Below are 17,377 nucleotides of genomic sequence, written 5' to 3'. Positions count from 1 at the left end.
ACGGTATCTTCCGTAATTTTCTACATGAGCTGCAGATTTAAATGAGAAAGTACTAACGATAAAAGCATAAAAAACCGTTTCATGTTTATTTGTGATTAATTGGATTTATCATACATATATTTTTATACAATTAACATGTAAAATGCAACAGAATATGAAATATGAAAAAATATAGAGGTATAATCACAAGAGAATAAAAGTTTATAAACATCTGTAACATCATTGTGATTGAGTATACGGTAGTATATAGGCAGGTGGCAACTAACATATTCTATGGAGCGCGTTAATTAATAAATTCGAAGGACACGACCTTTTAAGTTTCATTAAGCACCATTCCAAACCGAAATAAATTTCATGAAGAACCAAAAGAAAATGTGTTTTTGTTCCTTGAAGCGAACACTGACGCTATAAAATAAAAGATGGCGGACGAGGCAGAGACAATGACCCACCACATCATGATTCCTGTTGACATATTGGACAAGTTGTACATCATGCAGAACCGACTGTCGGTACACGGTACCTCTGTCCAAATCTCACACGTACCGTCAAGGACTGCGCCCACCAACAAAGGTCCGGGGATCGTACCTACAAACCGTAAATATAATAGGTACAAATTATCCAACTGATGTTGAGATTATGATTGAAAACCCTTAATGACTGGTCACTCATAAAGAAATACTGGTAATTGAAAATTTTTGTCAACTAAAACAACACTTATATTTCAATCTTACTTGTTTTGAATTAATTTGACGTTGGGAAATTGCACGGTCCATAAAAATGGACCAGTTAGTTTTTGTTCTGATGAAACATATATATGTATATACTAGTACACGTACACTGCATAAGAACGGGATTAGTCATGTTTTAACTTAAGTTATAAATAATGTAATTTAAAATACCAAAAAAAAATACAAAAAATATGATTACATCATATTATGTACATACATACTGTACAAAGATGTAAGATGAAAGCTTTTACGAGAAAATCTGCTAAAAAGAAAAACTATTACAATAGGTACAAATAATGTACATTTACTGTACAAAGACTTCGGTATAATACGAGTTGCAGTACCTAGTAGTCTGAGAATAAGCCAGCCTAGTCCCAGAGCGAACGGTTTCTGGTCCTCATCAACACATCTGCATAAGAAGGAATTCTTATCGATAAAGTACGTTTGCTTGGCACGATATACAAATCCAATATAGTTTCGTCTACTTTTTTTCTTCTTTACAATTTCATTATTTAAATATCTAAATGGAGATATTTGGCGTGTAAAATTCACCATAATTAATATTAATTTAGCAGCAATCATGCTTGGCAAATAGAAATTCCGTATGATATGTGTTAAATGGTGTTTTAGGTAGCGCTCTATTTTGATAGCGCGACGTTAAAAGATAGTTAACAGATTACAATATCATCACGCCCTCAAATTATGTCACGACTGTATTTGTCCTAATAAGTGACAACATCAGATATCATCACATTACAGTCATTTCGTCCTTTTAAGTTTTATTTGATATCAAATAACACCGACCTGAGTGTTGCCATGGAATTGGGCGTGACGCTGAGGAGGATGACGAGGAGGGCGATGTACATACATGGGGCTACAATATTCAGATTGGTACAGTTATCCTCACATCGACCTAACAATGCCTGAGCATCAGTTACAGAAATGTTCAGCTGGCTGGCTACACAGGTGCAGTTGCCATACTTGGTCTCCTGTAAGGATGAAATCAATATCTGTCTGAGCGGAGTGTTAATTCAGGTAATCCTAACAACAGGATATGTATATCAAGTAATTTCCATTACATACATATTAGTACATCCATCACATGATTTCAAACTGTGTGTCTATACAATACGAGGTCGTGTGAAGGTTTAAGATCAATCAGATCAATCAGTGCCAAATTCAATACTGCGTGAAATTTTTCTAAGAACTATAAAGTCTAAAATTGTTTCAGTTCGTATATGATGAAGCGCGATTTTTTTTTTATATCGCGAATAAGATCCGTTTACAAAACAGTGACAATATTCACCCGCGACATTAAACCAGTATACAGTAAATTCATCAGAACATTTTGTCACTCCGTGTAACTCATGGTTACACTGAAGTTAAAGTGTTTTATATATGAAAATAACGTGAGTTCGATGAACATTTCTTGTCATTTTAATGAAATAAATTCAGCTAACCTTTCATCTAATTTACGTGAAGGTTTTCCCAGATCGAAGCCATCATATTCAGTCATTGTTCAGGAACGCACGGACGTCATTAGCGAATAAAGGACAATACAGATATACGCATGTTTTGCATTTTATTTGTATTGTAAAATGCACATCACCTTTGATGCAAACATAGTTTTATCGTTTCAATCTGTTTAAGAAAGACCTTTCACTAATAATCAAATTAGGCAAATAAGATCAGTTATCATATTTAAACCATAAATTACTTACCTGGCCTAATGAGGATTGGGTTCTACATCCAGCGTGACAGGCCGAGTAATACACGTTATTGTCATGGCCACACACGGGCGAATACGACATGGAGGTGCAATCACATGACCCCTGACATGTATCTATGTATCCATTAACGGCACTGAAATAAAAGAGATTTTATACTGGGATAATCCTTGATTTGGCTTTAGCTCTCCTCTATATTTACACTAAATACTGTATAAACCCTTCATTTCGAGTTGAATAAAAAACATAATTCTATATTTCTTGACCCTTAACTCTTTTTTACACGTAGAGGAATGCGTGCATGCAATTCAATAGTCAATTTTAATAGCAATTATAAAACAACCTACTGGTTTAATTTTATGCTCAAAGTCACGCCAAACGATTGCAATAAAAGATAAAACAAGAAGTTTCAACAATAACAAACATATTTTGTCAACTCGCTCGCTAAATGCAAAGATATTGATAATCAAATAGTGAATAGAAATCAAATAAAGGAAAACTTGGTTATTCATGATGTTGACAGAACATCACCATTAGTAACTCCGATCATACCTGGTATCAGAATATGGTATTGAAAGTCCAACGAGGTTGATGTTGGGACATCCTGCGAGGAAACTTACTCCCAAGACTGCCGATGCCAGTGTTGTCAACATACTAAGCCGTATCATACCCACGATCTGCAACTTAAATATCCTCACCAGCACTCCTCCCATCGCCATGCCAACAGCTCCAACGAGAATCAGACCTCCTTTGTAGATAAGGACAGTTCATTGAGAATAAAGTTTGGAGGGAAACCGTGTAATAGCAAAAAAAAAATTAAATAATTTCTATGCAATTTTAGTCTCCTTATTGAAAAGTCCCTAAATTACGGAAAGTACTGTATGCTTTTAACGTACTGCAACAAGTTTAATGATAAGTACATGTTTACCATGCATATTTATTGTAATTTTACTTAATTTATCAGCGGCTCGATCTATAATTAACTTAGTGTGTTTGTTATACTAGTATTTGGATGATTATTTAATTAAATTAATCAAATTGAATTTAGAAACATCGTGAAATGTCGCCATTTGACAGTCGGATGACATACCGATGAGATAACCGGCGACATCAAAGCTGATCTGATATTGTTCTGCCAGGAACTTGAATGAGAATGCTGATACTCCAGATATAATGAGGGATGTTGTACATCCGCCGAGGTTGATAAACATATACACAGGATTTTTTATCTGCAAAAATGGAGTAAAACACAGATTAATTTAGACATATTTTGTTTAGCGTCCATGAGATTTCTTTCAACTGTAAAAGATGTAACAGGTTTTAAAATACAAAAAAATCGTTGAACTGTTATGAAAAAACTGGGTGAATCGATGGCATTCAGGTTGTCAGGAAAATTATTTAATTTTTCACAGCTGGTCGGAGAATTTCGGAAATCCAACCAGTGACGTCAATAATATGTTATATCACCTCTTTATGGCACTCCCGAAACATCACGATTATTTTTAAAATAAACGTGACATCGTTGTTAAATCATACAAAGAGGGTGGCTTGAAAATAATTAATTTAAAAACTTTCATAACAGCTCCTAAAGCAACATGGGTAAGAAGAATGTATAAGGAAGATGCTGGTTGGATGTGTGTTTTAGACAAATACATAAATAACTATTCACTAGCTAATTGTTGAACATGTAAAATCAAGAACACCTTGGATGAATGTACTAATGTATTTTGGAAGATGTCCTTTAAGCATGGAGGCAAACAATAGATTCAACCAAGATATATGATGATCACATGGGCGAAAATCCATTAGGGTATAATCAACATATTAGAATTAATAATAAACCAGCCTTTTGTTATGAATGGTATCTAAAGGTGTATTTTTCGTATATGGTCTTATCAAAGAAGATGGCTCATTTTATGATTTCGTGGAAGTCAAAAAAAGATATGGCATTAGATCAAATTTTTTGACATACCATAGTATAATTAGAGCAATAAACATTTTATGGACAACAAACAACACCCCTTTCATTTTTAAATGCCTGAAAGTTTACTGAATATACCTCTGAATTTGAAAATCATACTAAGGAAGACGAAGGGTGCTCAAGATATATATAGAGCGTTGTGTACAACACAACGGAACTGGTCTCTTTGATTTTTAACGTAATATACACAAGTCCTTTTAGAACCAACCATAGCTCAAAATTAAGATGGCTACAATATCACATAAATCATAGAATTTTAACATACAGAAAATGGGAATAAAAGAAAACCTATTTTGTACATTATGTAAAAATAACTCCGAAAAAAATGAACATCTGTTTTGGGAATGTGATAAAGTTTGTGATTTATTAAGAGAATTTAAACATGTCCTTGCAGTCATAAATATTGAAATTGGGTAAAACAGGAATTTATTTTAGGAACATTTAACTTTGTGATGCTGATTTAATCATTGATAACCTTATTCTACTTATTATTAAACAAAACATATTTAAATAAATTGACATAAAAACAAATACGCTTTGAACTAAATTTACATAAGATTTTGATAAAAAACCCATGAAATATATAGAAATCACATTGATTTACAAAAAATAAGAAAAATAGCTTCAGTTATGAAAACAAATTATCATGTTACAGTTTATAACATAGTAAATGTGTAAAGGACCAATACTTCTTGAAAGAAATAACAAATAGTAACTATTATAATAGTTATTTATATGTAGCAATGCTGTATTGTTTACTTCGTTTACAACACCCCCCCCCCCACCCGACACACAGCTATGCATGTATGTAGACTGGAGATACAAATTTGTGTACGATGCTTTAGTGTCATTCGCTCGCATATCTCATAGTTGCTATTTCATAACAAATTTCTATTTTATTGAATGCAAAAAACCCTATTCAACTTGTTGATTAAAATAGTAATCATATACTTGACTTTAAACTCAAACACTATTATTGCTTGAATATTACATAAGATAACTGGTTTGATTTTTACTTTACTATTTTGGCATGTCGAATGGTTTCTTATGTTTATCTCTAGATATATATGGGTCAAGGAAGTAATATCAACAGTGGTGTTCCATATAACACTGGATCCATTAAGTATATGTCTGTTGGATGCGAATTACTTAAAGTAGTAAATATCGGGCAAAGAAGTAATTCTAACAGTGTGGACAAAATATTGTGGAATTTTCGAGGCGATCTATCTACCCCTTAATCAAGACATAAAAAGAACAAATTCTGCCCCTTTGTCAAGACACAAAAAGAAAAAAAAAGAAAATTATTTGTAGATATATACTTTTATATATTTGTACACATATGCAAACTAATGTTTTGTGCTGTCTTGTTTTGTTTAATACATGTATGATGAAAATTGAATTAAAACTTAAAAAACCCATTGTGTTATATTATGGTAATCAAACTGTCATTGTTGTGTGTGGAACCAATAAAAGTACCAAGAGTTTGACGTTATCATCGAGTTTTTTTGGAGGAAATACCTCATTTGAAAACAAACGTTAATCAAGAGCATTACTTGGTACGCTATTTCGTGCAAGTAGCGCAATATTACAACAAATGGCTCATCTCCTTTCTCGGAATACTGTTTCATTTTTGTTATAATGCTTTAAAACCTACCAATCGTAGTAAGTCTTTAAAGAATGTTTTTATCATTTGCTTGATGGTCCTCTTGTCTTGGGTTTCTTTTTGACCAGCAACTGGCCCATAACCTGTTGGGTATAAGCGATGGCATGTTTCAATTCTTAAATAAATAAATACATTCATCAATAAAACAATAAGTAATTTTCTACATTATAATACAGTGATAGTACTAGGTAATACAACTGTCATCGGTAGATGTATTAAGAAGCAGACAGACAAAGCGGCACTCTCATTTTAGCGATGAAAAAACACTTATTACAGATGGATCAGAAATAAGGCTGCACCATTGTTCTAGATGATATAATTAAAATACATTCTCCGTAGGTTAACACGATGTTACTATTGAGTATTCGTTTGTTCAATCTCATTTCATCATAAAAGGTAGTCAATATTTACTCGCCAGGCATGTGCTTGGGGTAACCGTAGATAGGGATTGCGACCAGTAGAAATCCCACTGTAGATATGATGAACCCCACCCACCACGCACCGACCCATCGTTGATCACGGGCGCCGAATCCGAGACTGAAAAACATACTTTTTTACTTTCTCTTTTTTATAGACAACATTTTTGATACTTTAAATAGTCGCACGATATAAAAGCAGTAACATTGTTAAAATCACCAATAAAGTGGCAAACACTTATTCTTGGTATTATAATAATTTGATGGACTTTTATCTAGGTTATGGAATTCTAATATTAAAACTTATCTAACAGAAACATATCAACCTAACACTTCATTGTCGGTTAATTTTTTGTCATGTTAAAAAAAAACAAAAAAATAACCTCATTAATTGTAATATTCCTATCTATCGTCGATTGATTTTTTTTAATCCGTTAAAACAGTCGTTACCTTTCCTGGTCTATTCTGTCAAAGTCCACAAATAATTTTTCCGACAGCTGACCACCAGCGAAAAAGCCAGCTGCAACGCCTATAGCCGCTGCTGCGTACGTCAGACCTGATCATAAAAAACACCACTTTACCTCAGGCATTGTTAAAAATACACTTATTCAGCTAACATTTTCTAACAATTTTGTATGTATGTTTTGTTTTTGGAAACGGCTATGTCAATAATTATGTGTTATTCATAATATTTAAGATTTTCGAAGCTTAAAGAGTAAACATGAAATATTTGTTAACAGCGAGAATTGTGTCAAGAAATTATTGTGACAAGAACATTCAATTTTCATAGTTATAGAGATTATAAGATCACCGGAAAATTCTCCGTTTTTTGCCAGTGAACCATGCAATGTAAGTGCATTAAGACATTTTAGTAAAAAAAATCATATGAATAAATCAAAAGTTATACTGTACATTGGAAGCGGAACTACACTCACCAATGTAGACTGCGGCTGTGGCGTGCTTCTCATTTTCATCTATGTAGACGGTACCAAGTGTAAACATAGGAGTAAATCCCAAGCCATGAACAACCTGTGCCAGCATAAAAACACCAAGATACTTCTCTCCACTGGATTCACATGATGACGCCGAGCCGCCACCTGCTCCCGATGAAGGACAAATGGAAGCTGATGTCGTAGATATCTCTGAAAATTATTAGAAATTACCGATTTTACTTCAGATTATGGATGATTAAGGAAATAGACTCCACAGTGTGTATTTTTGCAATCAACTACAGAAGCTTTAGAAAAAAATCGGCACAAGTAGATTTAAGTAAGACAGCTTTTGAGGAACTGAAAAAATCAGTATAAGAGAATTTGTGATACATATGTAGAAAATATGAAAACAGACTTCATTCTATGATATCATTTCTTCATGAAAACTGATTGCCACAAGACTAAGCAGGGAATCTTTTTGTGTTGCAATCAACAATAAATGCAAACTAACCCCCGGGGGTGTAGGTCTCGGCGATGTGAGGTACCATGAACAGGAAGGAGCCGACCGCCATGATCACCGATCCAGTAGCAACGATGAAAGGTTTGTGGTACCGTCCACCGAGAAAACTGACGAAGAGAACGACGATGAGTGCCCCTATGTCCTGTGAACTTGGGATGAGGGCAGACTTGGTTGATGTCAGCTGAAATTGCTTTTCTAGTGACGGCAAGGCCGCACTACCAATACCATTGACGGCGAATCCTTCCAGGAAGCACAGTATGAACGCCCATAGGACAAAGATAGACATCTTGTTGAATACTTGCATCCATCTGTGTCCGTACAACGAATTACACAAAAATCATTCAAAATGTAAAACTTTGAGTGATTACGGGCGTCACAATCAATGACAAAATGGCGTTGAATGGTCATACAATGCACTGGGGAGGGCATAACATGTCTACACAAAGACTAATATCATATATATTGTAAACTTTATTCCAATATTCTTCCAATTCATATCAAACCACACAGCGTGACTCCGAAAAGACCTTTTAGCGCAGGGATTCTTAGATTGAGGTGAAAGTAGTTAATGCACCGTACACGTATACAATTTTCATTTCAATAACGATTTTGCAATGCATTCAGTGGATGGGTATTGAATATATTTTCAATTACCAAAATAAATTGACAAATCTGTCATCCAAATATGAAAATTACTATCAAAAGAAATCATTTTGCTGTAACAAATAAAAGGACCATAATGATGAAGCTCACCTTGACTTTAGATTCCAGTATCCACATCTCCGATCTATTCCGTCGTCAAATTTGTCAGATTTCTAAAACAGAGGTATCGGTATTCAGTGTTTAGATAATGTTGTGCGAATAGAAAGCAGGTAAATCATAACCCGTTTTTTTTCTCTCCCATAATTCACTGATTTGTCAACAGTTTTAGCCTGAGAGATTTCTTTGTTAACCCCTAGGGTATGACAGATTGCGCGCGTTAACCTTTTGAACCCGAAGACAATTACGTGTCGTCGTGGCTTCTTGGGTGTGAAGGTTGCGTGCATTGTTGATATCGATATCGACGTGCAGTCGACGGAATCATGTCCTTGTGGCGGTGAAAATGCAAGTTTTTGTTATTGTCTCATCTTTTCCTTTTGTATATGGGAGAAAAAGAATCATCACAAAATCACAAACCTCGGGGGAATTCATGAACGGCCAACCCTCGGCAAGCCTCGGGTTGGACATTCATGAGTAATCCCCTCGGGATGTGATTTCGTTGCCACACCCTTCAGATAGGGAAAGATTCTATTAACCATGACTACAGGCGGTTGAATTTTTCGGTAAATCAAAAACACGTTGACACTTTTTCGGTAAAATCGATCCTTTCAATTTAGTACTTTTCAGATGACTTTATTGTTTGCTTGACGTTCATATTATCGATTTGAAGTAACCATATTTGTAGAATGTTCGCACGCTTTTGTTTTTGATGTACTTACCTTTTCAGAATTGTGACGTATTCCAACATTGACGTCACTAGCGTCCACAACATAGGCAGCGTTGTCGTATATCGGCCTGTCTTTGGTACTGTGATTTTGGTAGGACGAATTATCCTAGAAAGTGACAGAACAAATAAGATATTCAAAGTATTTATAGACAACTTTTAAGAACGCTGGAATCTTCAATAATCCATATTTCTCAGATTCAATATCCATATAATCAAGGAAAATTGTATATCCTTATCGTGCAATAATAAATAAATACTTCGTCTTACGTTTTATATGCCTACTAGATCAAAACCCCAACCCTTAACTATTTTTTTTCATATACAATGTTCATGATGATATTGCGCTAAAACGTCAATGTATTTATTCTATTATTCTGAAAAATGTGTTTCTTGGAATTCTAGACACATGTCTATGTATAGATGCCGGTGTAACGTTGAAAATGGACCCCCGTTGAAAACTGACCTCGGATCATTTTTCAATGTTGAAGAATGACCCCAAAAACTTTTGAAAACTGAACTTTGAGTGCACATTTCACACCGACCCGTTGAAAATGGACCCCGTTGAAAGGTGACCCCATAAGAACTCGTTTCTTTTTTATTACGTTACCCAACTTTCCCGATGACTGGCCTCAGTCGACTCGATTTATCTGTCTTCATTTGGAAAAAAATGAATGCCAAAATTCAAGGTCAATATTTTTATTAAAGGCGAAGATTTTTTGTACATTTTCGTCTATTTTTTTAAAGATATTATGAAGCAAATAAGTGCAGAAATTAACGAAAAGTTGTCGGACAAATGTATTAGTTAGTTTGGTTTGGTTTATTTTTGTTTTATGTCCTATTAACAGTCAAGGTCATTTCAAAACGTGCCAGGTTTAGGAGGTAGTGGATAGCCAGAGAACCTAGAGAAAGACACACAACAACACAACATCATACAACAACACCATACGACAACACAACACATCAACACACAACACAAAATCACACAACAACACCACACACAACAACACCATACGACAACACAACAAATCAACAACAACACACAACAACATAACACACAACAAAACAACAAAACAACACAACACCACACAACACTAACCACAACACACAACAACAACACATCACCACACAATACATCACACAACACATAACAACACGACAATACAACACACAACCTCACACACAAAAAACAACAACATACAACAACACAACATCACAACACAACCATACGCAAATCACAACAAAACTGATCCATACCCAGGTATATAATACATGCATTTTTGTATAGCAGGGAATAAATATATATTAACATTCGCCGAATACCTGATAAAGTATGTGGGCGCTAAAGCTATTCCAAGTAAGAATGTACATTTCATCTTAAATCATGGTGTTCCAAGAAATCTTATAACCGAGCAAGGGCGCGAATTTTGCAACGTAATAAAAGAAGCTCTTTGCAAAAGAATGGGATACAGCATCGAATAGCTTCTCCTTATCATCCACAGACCGGGGGCCTTACAGAGAGGTATAACAGGACACTATGTACAATGAATTTGTCATATACAAACGACTAGGAAGAAAAGTTGGATTTTGTCCTGTTTGCATACAGAACGGCAAATCACAAGTTTACGAAAATGGACCCATTCTCATTAGAGCTGTGGTGCCAGTTGAACTGGATTTATCTGTTGTTGGAGAGAATTTACCAAATGAGCCGAGGTGGACAGAAAATGACAGGATGTTAAATCCGCTCAGCTTGGCATAAGAGTAAAAAATTATCACCCAGACTCCACGTCCCAATACATTGATTTGATAAAGAATCCGTACATTGGAATAAAGCACAGTTTACTCGGGGACTCTGGATGCAATTCTTGTGGACAAGCACCACGACGAGGATATTTGTATGGAGCAAAGCCATGTCCAGGATATCTTTGTGAAGTCTTCCACAAATGTTTCATACAAAATTGAGATAACGGAACAATAGATCCGAGTGTGTTTAACCTTCTATGTGATATCGAGATTTTCGCTCAAAAATTGTTGCTAAGTTGAAGTACTTGTAAGCTGAATTTTTCAGATAAGGGACTTCTATCAAAATCTTGTGTGAATTCGAGTCTCGCAAAGATATTTGTGGTAAACGTCGAAATAGTTTTAAGTACATACTCATAAGAGATATGTGCATGCGCATCTGTAACGAAAACATGTATTAAAAACCTTAATACTTGAGTGGTATTGTTGGTCTTGTTATGTTTATAAACATCTCCTGAAGAGTAGCGATAGCTGCGAAAGCGCTAGAGATTGCAGACTTGTTTTGATTTTCGTTTTTGTTTTAATGCCTACAAATTGTGTTCATGTACGCAACCCTCATAAGGCGAGTTCAGTTGTTTGTCAGATACAATTTGTGACGTAAAATCAATCGTCGTCGAAAATATGATCATAAAACAAAAATTAAAAAACAAATTAATAATATCCCATAATTATAGTTTTGTAACACTATCCACTGATACTCGGAAGTGAACATCACACAGTACAAACTTTGCATGCAGTATATAACAACATTCCTTTTTATTTACTGTGTTACCTCAGTGTTATATAGCTATTCCTCAGTTTGAGAACACTTAACAGTATCTACACGGACGGGCGGACAAAATGACTATAGAAAAATTAAAATTTTGAAATGCCGTATTCTTCGTAATAAACACACAAGCACCTAAAATATTTAAATGAGGTATTTGTTACGAAGATAACAATACAAAATTTCAATTCAAATCGCGGTGATTACCTAATTTAAACATCCACACAGAAGGGGCGCTTATATTAGGAATGGCGATAACAGAATTCGAGAATTATATTTGTGCAACAGCTATAGATGTGTTTGTACTAAAATCATTTTTCAACAGACCATCCGTTGAGAGTTTGCCAAGGTCATTTTTCAACGGTCATTTTTCAACAGACCTGCCGTTGAGAATTGACCCTCGAATCTGACAATTTTCAACGGCATGTTCAATTTTCAACGGCATTCGGGGTCCGTTTTCAACGTTGAAAAATGACCCGAGGTCAATTTTCAACGGAGGTCAATTTCCAACGCTACACCGGCAACACAGTCAGACTTATCCTATGTACAAAGAAAAGCAGGTATTTATAACAAAGTTTTTCTAAAAAGGTCAATATTTGTGAAAGTACAAAGCAAATGATCTAAATAAGGAAGTGGTCTTCATACATAGGTACTCACTATAGCAGGTGTGTAAGGATGTGAAATGCATCCTGTGTATACTATGTATGGACACACCAACAGGTAAATTAAGGTATATATTCATGGACATAGCGTAGCTTTCCAAAGTAAACAAAGTCACGCTGTTTACCTGTAAATGATCATATGTAGAATACATGTATGTCTCGCTTGAACAAAAAAATAATCGTCTGCAGCTTAGAAACAGGTGATCATTATCTTATCTTATATTACCATAACTTTAGTTTTCATGTCATTACAATACGCCTAACTTTCTTTAAACAAGAATACTATTTGTGATAATTTATAGAAAGTTATTCTTACAACAGACTTACCTGGCCTTGCATCCTGTAGCTTTGGGTCACTGTTGTGGTTATCTGATGTCCAGCCGACATAAGATACGCTATACGATCTACCTTGGTAATGGTTGATTGATTCCGACTTTAACAGGGACACTTTACTCTGACCTCGTGACCGATACAATCGGCTCTTGTGCGAGGGACAGTCTTTCTCACAACCTACGTTACAAGCCCCTGTGACTCAACCGGTAGCTGAATGTCCATTGCGGAACCTTAAATTGTGTCACATATATGGGTTAATGTGACAAACATACACAGTATCGGACACAATGAGCGTCTCAGACAAAAAGAATTTCGAACACAATAAGTAGTTTCCGACATTAAATAAGGCCCGCTGTGTAAATGGGTCTCCTAATGTTAACACAACATTGAGCGTCAGTTGTACCTCAGAACACTGTCAGATCTGATTGGTTACCCACCGATTTTTATCTAGATTTCATAAAATACAGTTATGTAGTAAGATATAAGGTAAACCATAATCTAAAATATATTTACAATATTGAACTGTTTTGTACGATGTAATTTCGGAGAAGAAGAATAAGAGAAGAAAAGAGTTACAAAACAAGGAAAAGAACGCTGTATCGCTGAACGCTCGAAACAGACGTCGGAGTAACTTTTTTCAATTTTTATCAGCATTTTTTTCTCTCTCGATAATGATTTTGATCGATTGAAATGAGCAGAACTTTGACCAATGGTTTCTACCAACCGCATATCAACGGTATACATGGATACGTTAAAGTGGATATCGTATGTTTATATTTTATGGTTTATACAGACATCATTGTAACAAATGCGATGCATGGAGACGTTGAAGTATATATCGTATTTTGATGCTTCTTTTTATAATTTTTTTCCTGATTGACGTGTTAAAATATATAGCCGTCGAAAGCATGGTGGATGTACATGTCTTTATCAGAAATAACTGATCAAGGCTATTCAGAGAAAGCACAATTTGGCTGGGTCAGTGGTCGATACCGTGAATCGTGGCGGTCATAACTTTTTAGTGTTTGTGTGGCCTTGCGAGCACATAATAAACCCCACACAACCGACGCTGGACATAACTTAAATGGAATATAAACCTCCATTGAACAAGCATCTCTGGATGACCATTGGTCATTTAATGTTTACGTTTTATTTTAAAGATAAAATGACAATATAAAGAGGCACAAAGCTAAGGTTTACAAAACCAACACGGTCAACTGTAGGTGTATGTGTTTACCCGAGGTCTGCTTATGGACCATGACGCTATTTACAGGGGCCACTTTAACATGCCTAGACAAACTAAGGAAACACTTAAATGATGTTCATGGATAGTAGTAAACAACAATGCCTTACAATTCAAATATTACAATTGTACTGGATCTTAGTAAGTGTGGACAATAAGTAAGAATATCTTCGGAAAAAAGTGAATGCATTATCTTAGTTTTTCCCTTATTGACCCAAGTACAGCGATTATGCTAATTTTCACAAAATAGTCTTGTCTTGATCAGACTATTAAGAGTATTTTAATGATTGCAATGACTCACTCTAAGAAATATTTGTATAGTTTACTTTACAGCCGTTATTTGCATTTCAAGGACAAACAAAAGTTTGTCAGTGTATGAAGTCAAAACCAGTTTAAACAAATGACAAAAGTACTAGATACAAAGTGGCCAAAATGACATGACTATAGTAAACCAACTTTCTTTCGCAGATGATTTAATTTTGCTAATTCGCGATCTAGGTAAATTAGCGAAAGTCTATCTCAGCGAATTAGTAACTTAATCAATTCTTGCACAATCAAATTCAAAGATATCCCCATTCATTTTTAAATCCGCGAAACTTTATCTCTGCGAAAATGTTTTGAAATGGAAATAGCGAAATTTAGTAGCCACAAAAAAATGGTTTACGGTAAACATGATTTGAATGAGTTAAATATGTTTCCCCAAATTCGAACATAACTATAGCTATTTGAATTATTCTGAGATCATTTGCCTTTCCTTTACAACAATAGATAAAGTTTGTTACCCGGATGCTTTAGTGTTATAAATATGGAAATAGCTCGTTTTAAACAAAGGATGTTTCATATTAGATGACTAAAGAATTCCTTTTAAACGGATTTTCAAAATTTAGCATGGGGTCAAATATACATTTTACAGATCAAAAGCCTCCCTCCAATCAAATGTATTGGGAAGTGGTTTAACACCTTCAGCGTGTTCTAATTAGTGGAACGTTCCAGTTCAGTCAACTTATTGGTTTGTTAAATCAGTGGAAAACGATGTTTAACACCTAGTTTAACTAAACACAAACAAGAGTCCACTCCCAAACCCCATATGGATGCTAAATATAAATATGAGTAATAACCATTCATAGCTTTCAAAGAAGTTGTTCATAGTAATATGTCCAAATCGGCCTCTTTTCGCCGCGCTCACCAGACCAGCCATTTGTAAAATTTTGAATCCACACCCATAAAGAATGCCACATACAAGTTATGAGCAACATCGCCTATACACTCCGACAAGTCATGTTTAGCAATGTGGCCAAATTGACCCGTTTTAGTTCCACCACTTAAATCCCAACCATTGATTTTCGAGAAGTAAATTTTGTGACTTGTTGACGGACGGACGTCCAGCGCCACGGTATGACACAAGTTCACTTTGGTTCTTCGGGCCAGTTGAGCTAAAATGAATTCATTAGGTCTTGAGTGATAACTTACAATTTTCTAATCTAATTGCTGATCTGTTAGGCACCTCTTCCATGGAGATTCGGAAACCTCTGTGGACAGCGTCGTCAGTTGGATTCCAACCCTCATCGGTCGTTTTGGGCTCTTTTCCGCGACATCCTATTCCCAGCTTTCACAAACTAAGTGGGCGGGTTACCGCTGTTTTGTTGCTATCCCCTTCTGCCATCATTCTTTCTCAAGATGTCGTCAGCTTAAGCAGCTAGAGGCTGGTCATGTCACCAACGGTTACTTCCTTACTGCTGAAGAGCTACCCTGCAGCCAGATAGGATATACGATAGCGTCACTCTGCCAAGCGGGTTTTTCCATAGATGGCAATATACCATACACTGACTGGATAATGTGATCCTCACCAGTTCATCTTTCGCATGTCGTTCCATCTGATCTTGCCTTCTAGAAGGTTCCCGCGACTAAATGATCCTTGTTGGCCTAACTCCGCAGCTCTTTTCTTTTTACTCTACTCTCTTGCCTTTTGCTTTGCTCTAATGACGAAAATGACCGACTTCCAGGTTCATCTTCTGACTCAGAATGTGCCGAATATTGTGGCACACACAAGCCGACCATTATCGGCCTGTCCTGGTTACTACCCACGCCATGAACGCAGCTTCATAAGGATACATCTATCTAGATTTAACAACCGTTAATGGAAGTTAATACAGCATAGGAGTCCAAATATAATCTAAGAAGAGCACCATGCAGAAATACGAGACCTTGAATACCAAAGCAATCCAAATTTGTCTATCCTTTTTCAGTCATTGGCTTGATCTAGGCCTACATTTCTCACATTTTTGCTATCCAACAAGGAGGTTGGGTGGGGTGTGTGTACGTGTGTCTGCCCAACCATTTGTAATACATGTATAATGAATCTTCGCCAGTTCATAGGTATGCTGCCAATGTCTTGCTAGTGCTTTCCTATGATGAGTTTCAGAACAGTTGTTTATTTGGAAATAGCGATATTGACCCTTTGACAACGCTCTGAACCATTTGAATATTTTCCCGTCCCTTTAGGTCCTCTGGTGGCTCAACCACTTGTACAAATTTGAACCCCCCTCTCATATGTATGCAAACAATACAATATATGGATTATCCCGTGTCCTAGTTCCTGAATCAAAAGGCCGAAAGTATGCTGCCAATTAAATTCCGTTAAATTTGAAGATGTTGACGGACAGATGGATGATGGTATATGGACCAGTTGAGTTAAAAGGATATGGAGATGTTATGCAGTTAATAACAATGTAGTTACTAGTATGCAGGTCCTACTAAGCAGCGATACCATGATTTGTGGTTAAGACGAGTTGCATACCATCACAAGGACCTGGTACGAAAAATTTTAACCAACAGTATACATATATACATGTATTTTAAAGATACTGTAATATATATACGTATAATGTCAGTTAAAAAAATTTCGTGCCAGATCCCTGTGCATACCATCAAAGCATTTTTTACAATGCCAGTGACATGTTCAGGGACATGGTAGTGCTGCAACACTATTTCAATCAGCTTGAATGGGATGCTTCAATATACAATGTCTAGTCAGTTACTACAGTTAAGTCATCTCTATCAGCCTTGGTCTCGTGAATCATTTGGCTTCAGACACTTGTATATTCTAGGCAGCCTGATCCCTAA

At 35.7% G+C, this 17,377-nt stretch overlaps 1 protein-coding gene across 1 annotated transcript; it reads right to left on the bottom strand.

Annotated features, from left to right (window-relative positions):
* Positions 1-64: 64 nt before the first annotated feature.
* LOC138318630 (solute carrier organic anion transporter family member 4A1-like) lies at positions 65-13,410 on the bottom strand. The gene is made up of 14 exons (XM_069261173.1): positions 13,006-13,410; positions 9,446-9,559; positions 8,721-8,782; positions 7,959-8,275; positions 7,451-7,657; positions 6,966-7,071; positions 6,515-6,636; positions 6,091-6,182; positions 3,546-3,684; positions 3,008-3,203; positions 2,450-2,591; positions 1,533-1,717; positions 1,073-1,137; positions 65-585 (listed from the first exon to the last, which is right to left on the bottom strand). Exons 1-14 carry the CDS (start codon positions 13,063-13,065, stop codon positions 353-355), a joined length of 2,040 nt encoding a protein of 679 aa, XP_069117274.1. The 5' UTR covers positions 13,066-13,410; the 3' UTR covers positions 65-352.
* Positions 13,411-17,377: the final 3,967 nt, after the last annotated feature.

The sequence above is a fragment of the Argopecten irradians genome, chromosome 3 (genome assembly GCF_041381155.1).
Source record: "Argopecten irradians isolate NY chromosome 3, Ai_NY, whole genome shotgun sequence".
Classification (NCBI taxonomy): Eukaryota; Metazoa; Mollusca; class Bivalvia; order Pectinida; family Pectinidae; genus Argopecten; species Argopecten irradians.
This window is presented reverse-complemented; position numbering and strand designations above follow the sequence as displayed.